General features: G+C 36.4%; 1 protein-coding gene and 1 long non-coding RNA gene across 3 annotated transcripts in view; one reads left to right on the top strand and one right to left on the bottom strand.

Annotated features, from left to right (window-relative positions):
* PDE5A (phosphodiesterase 5A) overlaps positions 1-18,220 on the bottom strand; it is a 132,924-nt gene that overhangs the window by 2,980 nt on the left and 111,724 nt on the right. For both annotated transcript variants that reach the window (XM_055274713.2, XM_055274714.2), the window contains exons 15-20: positions 10,325-10,412; positions 6,865-6,965; positions 5,112-5,189; positions 3,795-3,858; positions 1,860-1,934; positions 429-512 (exon numbers count right to left, since the gene is read on the bottom strand). In XM_055274713.2, the coding sequence (XP_055130688.1) occupies positions 429-512; positions 1,860-1,934; positions 3,795-3,858; positions 5,112-5,189; positions 6,865-6,965; positions 10,325-10,412 (490 nt within the window). The remainder of the gene's footprint in view (positions 1-428; positions 513-1,859; positions 1,935-3,794; positions 3,859-5,111; positions 5,190-6,864; positions 6,966-10,324; positions 10,413-18,220) is intronic.
* The window catches only part of LOC129480682 (uncharacterized), a 65,210-nt gene that overhangs the window by 13,178 nt on the left and 33,812 nt on the right, over positions 1-18,220 (top strand). The window contains exons 5-7 of the long non-coding RNA XR_010120494.1: positions 11,643-11,756; positions 12,106-12,264; positions 17,891-18,010. This is a non-coding gene — a long non-coding RNA (uncharacterized lncRNA). The remainder of the gene's footprint in view (positions 1-11,642; positions 11,757-12,105; positions 12,265-17,890; positions 18,011-18,220) is intronic.

The following is an 18,220-nucleotide window of genomic DNA, read 5'->3' as shown; positions in this document are numbered from 1 at the left end:
CTCCAATATTCTACCTCCCTCCTTTTAATCCTCAGAAGAATTTTTATAACTAAAGCCACATTATGATAATGAGAAAAAGTTGGATTACTTTTCTTTATTTAGGCTAAAATTTAGACTTAAAAAAAGAATATGCTAATGCACAGTATATACAGTATTGCTCCTTGAGGGTAACACTGGCACATAATTCTTCTTAGCATCCCCAAATCAATTTGTTGGAGATTAGCACATAGTAGGCACTCAGCAGATATTAGTATATATTCCTTGTTCAATACAAACATGTTAATCAGTAAAAGAAACCATACTACTAATAATTTTATTTCTTGATTTAGAAGCAAAAAATAGGCACCTAATATTAATCTCTTCAATTTAAGTTCTAATTCATAACAACAGTCTAAGTTTAGCAAGTCTAGTAGTTTTCATATAAATACCTCATACAGTTGCAAGCAGATGGCATCTATGAACCCAACTTGCATACTTGGGATTTTGTTTTTCTTCTCCCTGTTCATTAGATCCTGAAAATACAAATACAGACCAGACATACAGATGTGCATTTATTTATTTAGTTGGTTATTATTTTATTATTTTTTGAGATGGAGTCTCACTCTGTTGTCCGGGCTGGAGTGCAGTGGCACCATCTCAGCTCACTGCAACCTCCACCTCCCAAGTTTAAGCTATTCTCCTGCCTCAGCCTCCCGAGTAGCTGGGATTACAGGTGTGCAGCACCATGCCTGGCTAATTTTTTATTTTTAGTAGAGACGAGGTTTCACCATGTTGGCCAGGCTGGTCTAGAACTCCTGACCTCAAGGGATCTGACTGTCGTGGCCTCCCAAAGTGCTGGCATCACAGGCATGAGCCACTGTGTGCATTTATTTAAAGAACACAATGAAAGCTGGCTGTAGAAAGGTGAATCAGTGGGTTGGCCTAGGAAGGTCAGACAGCAACTAATACAAAAAGAAAAAAGAAAAAAAGAGGAAATCTCTATGTTTTATTTCAAGGAAACTCATTCCAAAAAACAGAAGTGGGCTGAGAGGAATCTTTACTTGTATCCGAGATCCATACTCTATGTAAAAAGGCAGTGTGTATCAAAGACCTTTAAATTCTGTTTGCTCTTCAACACGACAACTTTGGGAATTTATGCTAACAAGATAATGAAGAATGAGGTTTGGCGGTTTATCAATTCCCTTGGTGTAATGTTTGCAGTGTTCACTATTACAAACAGCACTGTGATAAACATCTATGATAGATGAAACACTGCTCTGAACACACTTCTGAGGAGAACTTTGAACAAAGGAGTAAACAAGTAGAATGCTGAGAAAACTGGGGAGACAGTGGTGGTGGCATGACATCTGGTCTTTTTTCCTCCATGTTTCTTTTGTTATCTCTCCTTCCTTTCCCTGTCAGCCATAGCTTCTCTATTAAATTCTTTTGATGGCGAGAACCAAGGAGTAGGAGTGAAACATCTATGATGGATGTTTATCACAGTGCTGTTTGTAATAGTGAACACTGCAAACATTACACCAAGGGAAGTAGGTAAATTATGGTTACATCTATTTCATGTAATCATGATAATACATAAGAATATTTGTTAAAATGAAAAGTAGTTTGTAATACTTAAGCGGAAAAAACAAATTACAAAAATCACTGATACAATATGATGAACCCAAGAGTCTTTTTTATGCCTTTTATTGGTTTTGCTTTCTGTAATGAACATGTGTAATTCTTCCAATGAGAAAAAAGTTTTAAAAAATAAAATGAGAAATTGTGGTCCTAAGGAAAGATCCCATAGAACCATTAAAAGGAGTCTACAATTAAAAAAAAATCCATTTGAATAATTCCTACCAACAAGGTTTCATACTTACAGTGGGTTCTATGTTGAGTTCTTTTCTCTCTCTGTCTCCTTGATCAAAAAATTCAGTTGCTACAAGTTCTGCTATCTGAAATAAATAACAGACTCAGTTTTGACAATGAAAAGCATATCATTCTTTAAAACAGAGACCGTGAATGAAGGCCCTGTTAGGAGCTGTATATCTCCATTTTATAGCAAATAAGCAGCAGCTTGATACCCGAAGACAAGTAGTCCATGTCCAAAGCGTGCTCTCTTGATTATTACATTATACTCTTTTTCACTTAGGTACATCTCTCTCTCTTTGGTAGCTTCCAAAATTTTTCCCTTTTAATTTTTTTTGAAAATGTTTTCTTCCTTCATTTATTTTCCCCCCATAAAACAGTATGTACAAGGGTTTGATTCAAGGGAAAGAAAGGATATATGAAGACACATTCTTCCCTCTTCTGTTCTCTTCCCTGTTTATTATGGGGCAGGAAGGTAGGTAAAGATCACCTAAGTGCTTATGGCATGTTGGCTTTGGCACATGGAGAATGAGTTTTTGATCTTGTTTTCTTGGCATGTCTGTTTCATGAGATGAGCCTGTAGGAAGAGTTACTAGTCTCCCTGACTATGCAGCCCAGAGCCTTGACCAACAGCAGGCTGTCAACAAACCTAAATAGCACATTAAGGACTCAAAATGAAATCTTGAAAAACAAAAACACAATATATATGTCACTACATGGACATCCATCACGTTTTCTGAGCCTGTATTGCCTCTGCAAAACATTATAGCAGTTACTTAGTTAGAGGGAAGGATTTTTTTCTAGCTTCCTGGTAATAGGCTCCGTTCAGAACCTTCTTGACATCTTATATCAATACTTCCTACATCTACAAGCCCCAGAAATCTCTATGTTCTACTTGTTAATGTCTATTTAGAGCTGAGGCATAGCATAGAAGGCTCACCATAAGAAAAGTAATTTTGCTTCTTCTAATTTTCAAGGTCATTAAAGGGATGACCTTAAGAAACAGGTAAGCCAGAAGTATAAGTTATATCCCAAATCCAAAAATCTGATATCTAAAATGCTGCTCCAATGAGCATTTTCTTTAAGTGTCATGTCAGTACTCAAAATGCTTTGAATTTTGGAACATTTTGGGTTTTTGAATTAGGTATGCTCAACCTTTCATACTGAAATGAAAACTGTGCTAATGTAGATGCTCTCTTTCTTAATATATCTTACAAAGAGTATGTGCAAATGCATCTTCTAAAAAGAAAAGCCTTTGTATGTCCAATTATCTATTTTTAATACTACTTAAAAATTCCAAAAAAAATTCCATACTTACTTCAGGAGCTACCTTTAAGAGTAGAAACTTAAAAAAAGTTTGTTTTATTTTAGATTTAGGGGGTATATGTACATGTCTGGTATATATGTATATTGTGTATTGGTGGGGACTGGGCTTCTAGTATACCCATTACCAAAATAGTGAACATTGTACCCAGTGGGTCGTTCTTCACCCCATGTTCTCTTCCCACCTTTCCCCCTTTTGGAGTCCCCAGTGTCTATTATTTCCATCTTTATGTCCGTGTATACCCACTGTTTGGTTCCCACTTATGAGCGAGAATGTGCAGTGTTTGATTTTCTGTTTCTGAGTTAGTTCATTAAGGATAATTGGCCTCCAGCTCTAATCATGTTGCTGCAAAGGACATGACTTGATTCTTTTTATGCCTGCATAGTATTCCATGGTGCATATGCACCACATTTTCTTTATCTAATCAACTGTTGATGGACACTTAGGTTGTTAGTACCATGACTTTGCTATTAAATAATAAATGGTGCTGTGATGAACATGTAAGTGTCTTTTTTATATAGTGATTTATTTTTCTTTAGGTAGATACCTAGTAGTGGGATTGCTGGGTAGAACGTTGTTTTGACTTTTTAATTATTATTGTTATTGTCACTAAGTAACATACCCGTTGTTGAATAGGCCAGGGTTTTGTAATTGCAGAAAGATCACAAGCTGTCATCAGCATTGCCCTGTTATGGAAAAAAGAAACCCAAAACTCCTATTTACTTTTGTGTTATTATATATCCTCAGGAAATAGTTACTAATAAAAAAAAGTTAAAACCCTCTAAACAATGGAAATGGCAGTTTATAAAGACCAAAGAAGAAGAAACAATTTATATGAAAGTCTAACTAATACAGTGATAACAGAGCATCATTGTTTCAGTTTCCCTTTGAACTTTTGGAATTTGTCCTCAAACTGCCTCACTAGCTCCAGATTGGCAGACTGAAAAATTATTAACCTTGGGTAAAATCTTGCCTGCTTTTATTATTTTTGTCACCTTAGTATTCCATTCTCAGAGACAGTATGATGAAAGTACATTGATTACTAATAACCATTAAAGTACAACATCAGGTATCATACTGATAAAAGTCTTATATCAGAAATTATAGTAGGTCATCCTAATTCACTCAACACACATGGTAACTTCTACATGAAAAGCCTTTGAATGATTAATCACGTTTTTCAGCCTTTTCCGTTATTGTTTCTGCATGTTGAATTATAGTTAGGAAAGTTTTCTCATCCTAGGTTATAGAAGAATCCACCTATATTTTTTATTTAATGCTTGTATGATTTAATTCTCTACATTGAACTCTATGCTTCAGTTGGAATTTAAGCCTGTATAGTAGATCCAATTTTGTCTTTTTCCAGTTGGTTATCCACTCATCTCTCTCTTTCCTCCAGTCACTGGAAATGTTATCTTTATTATACACTATATGTCTTATGCAATTCTAGATTTTCAACTGTTTTCCACTGGTCTGCCACCAATATCAAACTGTTTTAATCATAGAGACTTCATAGTATGGCTTCCATGTCTGGACCCTGACCTCACTGCTCTACCTTTTCAGATTTTCTTTAAGAGAAGTAAACATTTTGCAGCTACATCTTACTTCCACAACATTTATAATTCCATTTTCAGCACTTCCATTACAATGAATTAGGAAAATGAATAAGGGAAACCTATAGCCATATATTGACACTCTACCACATTTTAAAGGTTTTTCTAGAACAAAGGAACAATTCATTCACTTGGATTTGCAAATGCATTTCTTTTCAAGTAAATATTCAAATTTACTCTTTGTACAACCCTCTGCAGAAATCTGACAGCTTTTAAGATCATCATATTATAACAAATAATTGCAATAAAAACTAATAGTGAGAAAAAATACTGAGAAAATTAACTGGGTAAAAAACTTCAGCTTTAAAGATAGTAAACCTACTTACAAAAACAACTCCTTTTGATGAGGATCTTCCAAATTGAATTGATTTTTTCTTATAAGTTCAAAAAATTCTCCTCGCCTCCTACAACGTTTAAAAAAAAATTGTTAGTTATAATGAGTACCCAGGCTCTTATCCCTTTGGTCTACAAAGACTCATGGACTAAATTTTTGGTTGAAAAAACCTCTGATTTTTTTTTCCCATCTTAGAGCCCACTATAAAATCATCATTTACAAATCTTTAATACCTCACTTTCCCCCTTCTATCATTTGCTTTCGATAAAACATTAAACCTCACCTAATTTTTAACTATAGATCACAAATTACGGTAATTTCAATTCTTGAATATTTGTTATTTTAAGAAAAAGGAAATAGTATGAGTTAAAAATTTGATGCTGAGAATGATTTCAGATATTTTAAGTGCATGGCATAATGAGATCTATAGGTTTCAGTTTAACTATCATTTATTTCATGGTAGAGGATAAAATATATAAAGTCGTGAAGTGCTTCTGAAGTAAACAAAGACTAGGTAAAGTTTAAAATAAAATAATATTTGTTATTATTCAGTGAATATAATAATATTCGGTGTACAGTGAATACCTCTTATGTGCCCAGTATTGTTAAGCATTTTGAGAAGGCATAAGACAAAAATTTTTCTTTTCACAGTGTTTAATATCTACCTGGAGACACAAGACTCAAGAAAAACTTTATGTAATAAAACTGATAGTATATGATTATAAAAAATGAAAAGTATGTTTCATAAGGGTTCAAAGGAGAGACCCATGTGGCCTGTAAAGGTTAGAAAGGCATTGTGGTTACAGGTATTTTTCAAGTTCTTGGTAATTTGATAATCCTTATTCTGCAATTATTTTTAATTAACTGAAGTTTACTATTAATATATATTATTTTGTCTTAACCTCAAAATGCTCTAAAAACCAGTTAAGTAAGCACATGCAGTTACTTCTAGATATATAACAGTAGATATCTGGCAGATGTTTTTGTGTTTGTTCTATGTGTTTTTACTTCTCCTAAGAGTAACTACAACCATGAATGTGAATCCCTTACAGAGGGAGAGAGACTCATGTTACAAGGAAATCCTGAGTGTGATTCCCTGACTCCCCTCATTCCCACACATGCATCAAAGATCTCAGCTAGGAGTTGGAAACTTATGATTGCTCAAATGCAGGAAAGTATTTTCTAGGTTTTAGAAAGGCAGTTTAATCATGAAAATGCATAATCACAGAGACGACTCTAATGTATACTCTTATTTTAGAATCAACAACTTCGAAGTTCTACATAAATATTCTTATTTTGCCAAAATCAAATAAAAAGAAACAAGAGTTACTTGCTTGGCGGTAACTCCTTTTCCTGCCCAACTAAGCTTGAATGACGGTATAAAGGAGTCATGAAATGGTCAGAAGTTGTGGGAAGCAAGGGAAAGGAGGAAAAGCAAATGACCTATATAATCTTTGGACAACATGGCTTGGAATGACTGACCTTGAGATGGCTATTAGATTTGTATATAGTTTCAGAGACACAGTGGTAGATAAACATCAGAAATAATAGGTATTCTTAATCTTCAGCAGTATAAGCCAAAGGAGTAGACTTTTCTGGCCACCGTTTCAGAAACTGCTCCATAGTCTGATAAGCAGTTTTGCCAGGACATTTGTGCTTTGAAATTCCTCAATATGGATGTCAAAAGTTTGAGACAATGCAAAGACTTCAAATACCTATTTCTCAGGTTATTTCTTAAAACTTACTTAATGTACAGTGCTAGGTCTGTAGCTAAAATAGCTTGCTTGATTATTTTCAACGTGGTCTTATATTCTTCAATGGAGAGGCCACTGAGAATCTGATTGCCCTTTATAAAAAAAGAAAACCAATATTAGCATCCTGGAGAAGCTGCTGACAAGAACAAAATCTGGAAATATATTCACATATCTTAAACACATGCCCAGTATTCTAAACTCATGAATGTGGAGGGCACACTTAAATACCACGAAATAAAGTTTCCCCGCTATGCTCCCACCCAACCCCTCTGTCATACATGTAAACTGCTTCATAATGCTTCATCTGCCTACATACGCATGTTTTTCCAACTCTTATACTCCTTAGGCCTTAGTCCAGACTTAAAATCTAATAGTTATCCTTTTCCGTAGGGCAGACTAATCGCTATAATTTAACATCATGTAAAACTTTGAAAAAAATCAAAGCCATATTAATGGATATGAAGAAAGAAGTGGTAAAGTTTTTAAACTTCTCTATGGCATTTTAAATAAATCCAGTAGCATTTCTGGTGCAAATTTATATAATTTTAACTTGGTCAGTTATGATAACAGTGCATATTCCTTAGGAACATCTTAATATAGATGGGTAAAGGGCATGAGCCAAAGGGTGCTTACTGGTCAATGGTGAAAGAAAGAATGGGTTGAAACATCTATAAGGAATATTTAAAAGGTAGCTAATCCATGTGCAAATCATTCAAAGTTTTCACTATGTAACCATTTTTTATTTCTTATCTGTAATGTAAACATAGTGGTTCTCTAATCTTGAACTAAGTAAAATACACAGACCAGGCACTCAGAATACAATCAAAACAACATCTGTAAGTTGAGTCAGATGTGCTTCCTATATCTTAGGGCCAAGAAAAAACCCAAACGCTTAGGAATGAGATCTAAAGGCAAGGGATTTGTTATGAAGACAGGAGAACTTCTGGGTATGTTAGGTTGGGGCCAAAACACATTGGTTAAAGGATAACTAGATGCTGAAATTGTGGCATGGATCTAATTAATGACAATAATCTATAATTACAACCATAAACATTATTTTTAAATACTAAATCATTTTAGATTCTAGGCTAAACAGAAAACTATTCAGAATTATACCTTCTGATACTTATTTTAAGATAAAACAATTTCAAGTGGAAGATGAAATGTCTTTTGGTGCTGTATTTTTATTTTTTACTCTCAAAAGCTGAGGATATAATTTCTTGTGTAATTATGCTTACAAAGATAGAATATATAGATAGGTCTTATAATTTGAGCCAGCCATATAGATAATCAGATTCCTTATATATTAAGTAACAACATATTACATAATAAGTTATATAGTAACAGGTCAGTTGATAGGAATACTGTAAAATATGCTTTTAAAAAAGTTAGCATATTTTCTTTCTTTGGAGCTAAATTTGTAATGGGATACTGAAATGAAAGTTTTACTGGAAACACACAGATAGCAAAAGTACAGATGTTCCTACTATAACATGACATATACATTCCTGAGAAATTTCAGTTCTGAAAAACTGTACACTAAAAATAACATGGATTATGTGAAAAAATGGTATTGGGAAAGACCACTCAAAACCTATGCAACTTTGTAACCCGAGCACAAACTAAACCAAGAATTGGTTCCTCTGGAAGTAACTTGGACAGGCCAGTCTGGCAGGTCTGAAGGCTGCCTCTGAGGACATTAAAGATGGACAAAAACAATCAAGTAGAAATTCTGGTTTGAGGGGCCCTGCAATAATGCATATAGAATTGATTGTTGAGACAGTAAGTCTGCTATTAAGGTGGGCATTGAAAGAAGAGCAAGCTACCGAGAGGCTACAGCAGTCCAAAGCAAGGGAGAGAGCCTTAGGTGCAAGTGCTCATTTTTAATATTCCTAAGATAGAATGGAAAGGGCTGTATATGCACAAGCCAAAGGGAGGGCTTTTTTCTTTATTGCTGAAGGTCAGAATTCAACTTCTATAATTCTGGCACCTCTTACCCCAGAGAAGTTGTGTATGAAATGATAGAACATCTATAGTATACTGATACCATTCTTCTACCTCCCAATCACACATGATATAATTCACATTAAACAATCACATGTTGCAGAAAAACAATCTGTACTAGACCATATACAGACTTTATAAGCAGGTTGCCAGAACAGGCTATATAACTCTTAACTCCTCCCTGACACTGAGGTGTTGAGGGAGGCGTGAGAGTGAGTTTCCCTTTACCTCAGGTAAGAGAGGGGGCATAGAGTTCCTGTGTATGTCTCCTATCATTTAGTGGGTGGAGGTGGGGCTAGAGTAGACTTGTGTCTGACTCTTGTCTGGAAAGTCTAAAAGGCAAGGCACTCATATCAGTACCAGTCAGTTAAGAATGTTTTGACGTTTCTTACCTATTCTCCCTTCCCATTCTCCAAGTATGAAGAGGTAAGAAACTACATGGAGGCTGGGGAGAGAGGAAGGAGTTAGAAGAAACACATGGTAGGGAATGGGAGAAGCCTACCAGTGCAGCAACAGAAAACCTGAAACTTTAAATCATGTTCAAAATTTGGACTGCTACCCAGGAGTACATATTTTGGTTTCTGAGTTGAGAACTCTATACTATATGTTGGAACCTAAAGTAACTAGAGGGCTTTTGCTTATAAAATAGTGACCAGAAAAGTGATGGGAATCCCTGAATTTTTTTCCAGGGCTCAGGAAAGAACTAGCCCCATTGAGTAAACTTAGCGATATTGTGGTAAAATTGCTTTAAGATTATATGTCATGCATTGTGTACGTTCAATGTAATAGTTAAAACTTTCATTTTTTCTTATTATTAAGGTAATACATACACACAGCAGATAATGTAAATAATGAACAACCATCCCCCCCAAAAAAGAGATTAACAATTTCATTACACCAGCACAGCCATTGTTAATATCCTGGTACATACTATTTTAATCTCGTTTTCCTTAACATAAGTATGTTTAGCATAGCATAGCATATGCTTTCTTATGTTGATAAATACTCATTTCACCAAGTAGTTAAATAGCTTCATTCTTTAATAAAATCCTTTCTTAGTGACTGGAAGTTTCACTAAAAAGAAGAAAAGGTATTGCTTTGTGAAAGCAAATGCTTGAGCTACAGAAACCACTTCATTTGATTAAACAAAAAAAGCAGAATTAACTGAGAGCCACAAAATACACATTTTGTTTGTTTCTAATTTGGAATAGCCACATAGAGTAGAATAACCAAATTTCCCTTATTGGGCAACATGTAGACAGTTCTGGTTGTCTAGAGAAGTGAGGCTGTGAGGATCTCAAATGTTTTGGCTTTGCCTTCCTTACCCAAAAAGGAATAAAGTATGTGCAAGAATTTATGATGCTGGGAATAAATCCAAGAACTAAAAATAAAACTGAATTTATAAAGCTCTCTTTTAAAATTCCACAACAATAAATTAGGTACTTACTGGACTATTAAGAATCATCAGGCACTGGTCAAAATGATGGTGTTCCATGATTGAATGGCAGTAAAGCTGGGCAAGTGGATGTTCACTTCTGAAAGTATTTTGTTGAAGAAAAGAAAAAAGATTGGTTTCCTTAATATGCCAGTTTATCAGTACATTTTTATTACTGTTTAACTAAAAAAGAGGCTACTTCACAAAATTAATCAACTAACAATTTTCTCTCCTTTTACTGAGAAAAGTGTGAAGTAATCTCTGGGAAACAAATACAAAGAGTCAAATTGTTTTCAAATACCAATGTGACCATTGCCAGTGTAAAGTATGAACAATTTCATTGGTTTAAATATGGATTAAAATAGAAGTAAGGAGTAAAGACAAAAAAAAATACCTCCAAACATGGAAAAAAACCCTCTGAAATAGTTGTACCAATTATATTTTTCAATTTCAAAACTGCAATTGATATACAATCTGAAACAAATTCATGTTAGTTTTTCCTCTGAAATAATGCTCAGGCTGAAGGTCAGCTTATTCATGTGTGCCTGCAAATAAGAAAAGGACTGACTGAGATGGAATTAACTGAGGTATGATTGATGAAAGGCAAGAAAAAGAGGGATAGTCAGTGCACATGCTCCCTTGGAAGGAAGGAAGGAAGGAGACGGCTGAGTTGGAAAGTTCCCCACGTGGGATCCAGGTCATTTTAGTGCAGAATATCCTGCTAGTTCTGCTAATTGAACTTGATGAAGCAGTAGAGACCCTTTGGCTGAGTGAAGAGAAAGGAAAGGATATTATACTCAGTTCATTATATCTCTGAGACAGTCACAAATAAAGCTTTAAAGCACGACAAGCACAATCCTCCACCTCATGTTTCTCAAGACCCTTCACATGTGAATATTAAGCATAGTTTTCACTATTTCTTCATAAGAAAAAGATGAAGTTTCTGAAAGCCTCTGTTCATAAAATTTATAGGAAAGGGGTTTGTGAATTGTAAATCTCCATATACAAGTGTTGGATAATACAACTGATTTGTTATCTCTTCCTATTACTATCTGAATGATTATTTTACTTTGCATTTAATTTGTTGAAGATAGAGAAGCTACCTAAGACTGAAGAAATGTAATGTGGGAGAAAAATGGGTAAAGTGAGAGAAACCTGAGGGAAAAAGAAAATAGTAAAGTGAAAATAAAAGTAAGAGGACAGAAAATCTCATCTATTCTTATTGTTTAAAGTGTTGTCTATATTGCTGATTTATCAATGTTACTGTTGTTCTAACCTTTCCCAAATTAATTCTTGCCCTTCTTGTCTTCTTTGCTCCTTCCATATTTAGTGAGTTGGACTATGGATCAGGTACTGTGCTCAGCATCAGAAAATGGGATGACAATGAACAGAGTAACACGAGTATATTTGTGAAAAAGGATGAACTTACTGGAAACAGGATTGCGTATGTATCGAGACTACTGGGAGTTAGTTAGGAGACTACTGGGAAAATTCTAGTAATCTAAGTAAGAGAGAGCCTGGATTAGAGTGGTAGCAGCCCTAAGGAAGAGAAGCAGACATCTGAGAGCTGTCTAAGAGTAGATCAGATAGGAACTGGTAATGACTCCTGACTAGGAGTGGGATGAGGGAGATGAGGGGATGAGGGAGATAAAGGGAAAAAGTATGAATGTTAAACTTTCTGCCTTGGGATGCTGACCTCATTTACTGACATAGGAAAAGGGAGAAGATGATTAAAGATGGGGGATGAAACAGGGGAAGCTGACTAGCCGAATGTTGGATCTGTTCATTTTAAGGTGCCTGAAATAGACCCAAATGGATATAAATGTCTGAACTCAGTTCTGGGCTGGAGATATAGACTTGGAATGCACCAACATGCAGATGGCAATCCTGGCATGCCAGTAGGTGAGATCATCCAGAGGAATGGCCTATAATGAGAGCCTATAACATGTCAGGTAGTTTGCTTTAATTTTTTTTAGTTTATTGTATTTAATTTTTACAATAACCCTGTGCAGGGCATTCCCATTTACCACATCAAAACCCTCAATCCCACCTCTTACTCATCCACTGATGTAGTGTCCAGTTACAGGCCTTTAACAGACTTCATGCAAGTACCAATTAGAAGGTATTTTGCCCCAGCCTACCTTTAATACCTCTCACTTCTGCCTTAGAGCTTTCTGACCCCACAGCTGGTGCCCAAAGGAATTTTCTCTGCACTCATACTTGTTCAACCTGAAAGTGTCAAAGAGTGAAGGCCTGTGGACCACCTTGGACCAGGGCGGGTACAAAGACCTAGGGACAACTGCCTTTGTCTTGCTAGTCAACAGTTCTGTGTCTTATTTCTTAAGACTCCTCAAAGGCACCTGGGAAGACTAAGCACCAGTATGGGTGGACATCTGGATAACTCATCCCTCTACTGCCTTTCCTTTCTTTCCTGCTTCCTTCCCAGTTCCACATTCCTGCTCCCTGGGGTCATATTCACAAATAACCTATAGGCACACTGACTTTCATCTCAGGTTGTGTCTCCAGGGTAACCTCAGCTGAGACCTCTCTAAAGTTGCCATCTTTTTGCTTTCTAATCAAAGGCTCAGTGAAAAATAATGTGCTCAAGGTTGATATGAATGGTAGAGCTGGCATTCAAGTATATCCTCTTCAACACATCACACTGTCTTAGGATACCAAAGTACTTTAAAGGCACACAGTATCCACTCATTGACCTACTTAGGGGCTGGACTACGAAATGCAATTAGGTGGATATAACACAAACAAGTTAGAACTTCAAACACACATTACATTTTTAGACAACGCAGAAGGGACTGTTTCACATTAGAGAAAATTCTTGGCTTGTGAGATAGATGAATGCAAACTGTGTTTGCCTTTACTTACATTCTAAAAATACAGATTTATGAATCCATAACAGAGTGACAAATGCCCCGAATTTCCTGTATATAAAAACATTCATGGAAACCAGTGTATTCTCTATCTGTTGCATTTTCCTCTTTCAAACAAATGTGGCTTCTTTATTTAAGGTTGCATCAGAAGGACCCAGTTAAACCACTACTGCTACAGAATTTTGTTCTCACAGTGCTGTCAGTGAGCACTAATGGATCAGCAGACTCACTTTGCATTTTCCTCTGTTCTGCACAGTTGTTGGTCCATCTCTGACAATAGTATTAGGATGTCCAATGCAGAAATCAGACCAATATTTTAGAAATAGAAAGCCTTAGAAATAGAAAGCCTTAGAAATAGAAAGCCTTAGAAATCTATAGAAAATGAAAGCCCCATGGGGGTGGGGAACTATATTGCCACCCCAGTCTTCCTATGTCACCAAGAACAAACAACGTCCTTGGTTCTGCTTCTTAGCCATATATATTACTCTGGGCTCAATTCTCTAACAACCTCTTTGTAACCTTCAATCCCATTTAGTTCTTTACTTCATCATTTCTCTTCAAATCATCACTATTGCCTTCTTCTCCTAATCAACCTTTTTTTTTCTTGCCTTCTCATTGTCTATAATCATATTCAATGACACAGATATTCATAATGATGATTCATTTCACCTTTTGACCTCAGAGTTCTCTGACCTCCTTGACACTACTGATTATCTCTTTGCACATAATGATGGACAGGGCTCCGCTTCTTTGTTCCACAGCTACTAGATTCTACTGGGCACAGTATTTTTGCCACTCCCTTTATTCACCACAGGACAAAGCAAGATCTTGAACTCCTATCTGTTGCAAGAACATTCCCCTGTGAAAATAGCTAAAACCTGTAGAGCATTTAACATGTGCCAGGAAATGTTCTAAGCACTTTACATCTATTTATACCCCTTTAATCCTTATGAAAATCCCAGAAGATAGGTATTTTCATTATTCCATTATACAAAGAAGGAAACGGGGACATAGAGAAGTTTAATGACTTGCACAAGGTCACAGAGTAAGAGGAGAGAGAAGCCAAGATTTGAAGCTAGGCATCTGGCTCAAGTTGGCTCTTAACTACCATAACCATCACAGCCACTGCATGGTGGTATAAGGACTAAATGAACTAATATATAAAAAGTGCAAAAACGTTTCAAATGGCATAAGGCCTATATAAAGTTTTAGCTTCTATTATTAGTATTTACTACTGACATAGGACTAATTGAATTGATCTTTCACTTTATTCATAGTCAGATCTCCAGGCTCTCAAGATCTCCAACCTGAACAGAGATCATCTCATTCATGGATAAAATGGACTTTATCCAGTTTGAACTTCACACATGATTTTGTGCTGTGTGTAGTGCCCTTTTAAGTCTCTCAGATCCTGCTGACCCTCTATTCCCACTGTGCCAGACCATGACTTCAGCTCACTTCTGTCCTCTATTACAGCAGAGAAGACAGTCATGGGATAGAACAAGTTCTCCCAGGACAAGTATACAGTGTGATTGTGGCTACCAGGAGATTTTTTTCCCTCTGATTTTATTGCATCTCTAACCTTGAAAAAAACATATTCGTTTGATTATTTTACCACTTCTAACTACCACCCTATTTATTATCTTCTACTGGACTTATTGCCAAAACTCCCATAACCTCCATTCTTGCCATCCCTCTCTCTCAATGCACACATATACATATTTCCCAGCTCTTTCATTTTCATCAATGGCACCATCACTGTTCCAATTTCTTGGACCAGAAGTCGTATCTCCTTCCTTCATGTTTATATATAACTAGCTACTCATTATTAAATTAAAAAAATTTTTTCTCCTTCAGTCTCTTCCTCTCTCTAGCCAATATGTGATTTTTCAGCTTATACCTGACTTGCTGTAATAGCTTTCTAGTTGAGCTCTGTGGTTCTAATTTCTACCCATTCACCTTGTAGCTTACATTCAGACTTCCTTCCTAAAACTGTGTGTTTATTACACACTGCAGTGGCTCCTTTTTCCCACCCATATCAAATCTATAATGCACTGCTTAGTTTTATAACCCTGCGTCAAAAAGTTTCCATTTGTTCATTCTCTTCTTTTTCATTCCTAATCAGTGTGAACCTTTCTAACTCTAGTCAAGCTAGCCATCACCACTGTTCCAAGAACATGCTTACCTCATGGTGCTCCTGAAATATATTTATCCTTTTTCCTTTCTAAATCCTACCCACATTTTAAGACCAAGTTTAAGTCTCATTTCCTCCATTAACAATGGAGATGTACTACATCTGTCTTGACCAGTTTTCTCTGCTGAACACTTACAGTCCATGCACTAAATAACTCAGGACTAAATCTTTCTTGTAGTGATCACTATTACTTCATGAGACTATGACAATTCTTAATGGCAGGAATCACATTTTATACTTCTATCACTCTCTTTCTCCCTTGCAAAGGGCAAAAGCCCTAGTATAATAATTTTTCATTATCTATCTGCCTAGAATATAACATAATTTCACTGCATTATTTATCAACACCAAACTTGAATCTAACCAAATAAATGCATCTACAATAGTCTTCTTATATTGAATGCAGACCTAATGCAGGTAATCTCTCTACATAACCCAAATGCTACAATTGTGTTTTCTCTAGTGGTTGTCTGCACTTTAGCTATTTTGTTCCTATTACTGCCTATTTTTAAAATAAGAATTCAGTATCTATCTGAGATCATTATTATTATTATTATTATTTTTGAGATGGAGTCTCGCTCTGCTGCCCAGGCTGGCGTCAGTGGTGAGATCACAGCTCACTGCAACCTCTGCCTCCTGGGTTCAAGTGATTCTCCTGTCTCAGCCTTCCGAGTAGCTGGGAGTACAGGCACCCGCCACCACACCCAGCTAATGTTTTTTGTATTTTTAGTAGAGACGGGGTTTCACCATATTGGCCAGGCTGGTCTCGAACTCCCGACCTCGTGATCTGCCTGTCTCAGCCTCCCAAAGTGCTGGGATTACAGGTGTGAGCCACCGTGCCCAGCCCTCATTCTCTTCTTGATTCACCCAAATGGGAGAAGTAAGCATGAGCAGTGAACTCTTCCCTCATATATGCCACTGGCATACCTGTAGAACTCCTCTACAATGGTAGTTTCCTAATCAAAGAAGGCATCAAATAATCAAATGACGACTCAAGGGGCAACTTCCTATTGAAGAAATATCTTCTTTCAAGGTAATTTCAGGGTAATTTTCTGAAAAGATGTTCAAGAATGAATGAGGAAAATCTCAGTTTCTAACTTTGCTACCCCATGACCATTTTTTTCTCTTTTTGATAAATTACTTTCATCTCTGTGCATTGTTTTATTTTTTGATTTTTTCTAAATATTAGTTTGAATATCTGATGAGGGCTGGACACAGTATACCTTTTTAGAAGATAGTACTTTACATGGGAATATTTATGGTACTCATAGTTTCCTGGGTCCCCTGGCTAGGAAAATTCTACTTTAAGTATCACTCATTTACCAGCAAGGAAAGAAAAAAAAGAAAAATCCCTGGAAAATGCTTGGTTTCCTCTACTGAAACCACAGGGATGTAGGAAGAAATAAAAATCTTTGAAACTGCCTTAACTTTTTTTTTTTTTTTTAAGTTGAAGTCTGCTTTGTGGTGTGTGTGTGAAAGCAAGATTCTGCAGTCAATGACTTTTTCCCAGGACGTTTTCTTTTTCTTTTTTTTTTTTTTTTTTTTTGGAGAAGATGACGTTTCTCCAGATGTTTTCGGGATAATTATTTTTAAATAAACAAAGGAAAAAATAGTTGAGTGTTTTTTTTCACTCTAAAGCAGGGCAATATAGCATCTTAGAGCAATCCATACACTAATAATCCACATACTAATAATATTATGTTCAGTGTAGCACATGCTTATTCTGATCTTTAGGTTGTGCTGACTGTGGAGGAGCATACTGTGTGGCTTGACTCTGCACTATACATCTTTTCATATCAGTGTCCCCTTTCATAATTATTCTGTGTCTATGTGAGGCTCAGGATTGCAATCACATGACAAAGCACAGGGGACAAAGGACATGTCACCCAGTCAGTTCTCCAAAACATGAGATTTTTCAAGAGGAAACAGCCAGACTCTGATACTCAGGCAAGAGTTTGCTATCTTTTCCCATCAAAGGTCAGCAGAGGACATGGTTGTTACATCACTACAATTCTTTCTACATGAAGTTTTCCATTTATTTAGATAAGAAGAATGTGATTAGAGAGCTTTCTGAAATTCCCTCTAGATATCAGACATCTGGAATTTCCTTGAGAGATCTGTCCATTAGTTGAATCACTTCTGTACTTAAAAAATGCTCAGTAGTAAGAGATCTTGCGCTTAAAATGTAGACCTTTCAACTAAATTCCTATAAGAAAATAAAAATATCACAGTGGCTCAAACATTTGATGAAAAGTGATGTCACCTTTATCCTCTCATTTGTCATCTCAAATGCCACTTAAGTATGGCTCTTAAAGGAGCCTGAAACACTTGTCCTAACGGATAGTATCTCACTCTCAAACTCAGCCAATGGGCAGACATCTGATGACGGTACATCTCTAGCATCTGCTTCTAATATTTAAGACTTAAATAGGTACCAAGCATTCTGCTTGGTATTGATGTGCATTATCTTTTACAACTATTATCTCCATTTTACAGATCAGGACATAACGGTAAAGAGAAATTAGACAGAGGCCCAGACAGAGGCCCAGTTCTCCAACAGAGTGCTATGTAGCTTCCACTAAGACCAAAAGCCTCCTTCTACTGAGCACTTAATAAGTAAGTAGGGGCCGGGCGCAGTGGCTCACGCTTGTAATCCCAGCACTTTGAGAGGCCGAGGCAGGCGGATCACGAGGTCAGGAGATCGAGACCACGGTGAAACCCCGTCTCTACTAAAAATACAAAAAAATTAGCCGGGCGTGGTGGCGGGCGCCTGTAGTCCCAGCTACTCGGAGAGGCTGAGGCAGGAGAATGGTGTGAACCCGGGAG

The sequence above is a fragment of the Symphalangus syndactylus genome, chromosome 4 (genome assembly GCF_028878055.3).
Source record: "Symphalangus syndactylus isolate Jambi chromosome 4, NHGRI_mSymSyn1-v2.1_pri, whole genome shotgun sequence".
In the NCBI taxonomy this organism is placed as follows: Eukaryota; Metazoa; Chordata; class Mammalia; order Primates; family Hylobatidae; genus Symphalangus; species Symphalangus syndactylus.
This window is presented reverse-complemented; position numbering and strand designations above follow the sequence as displayed.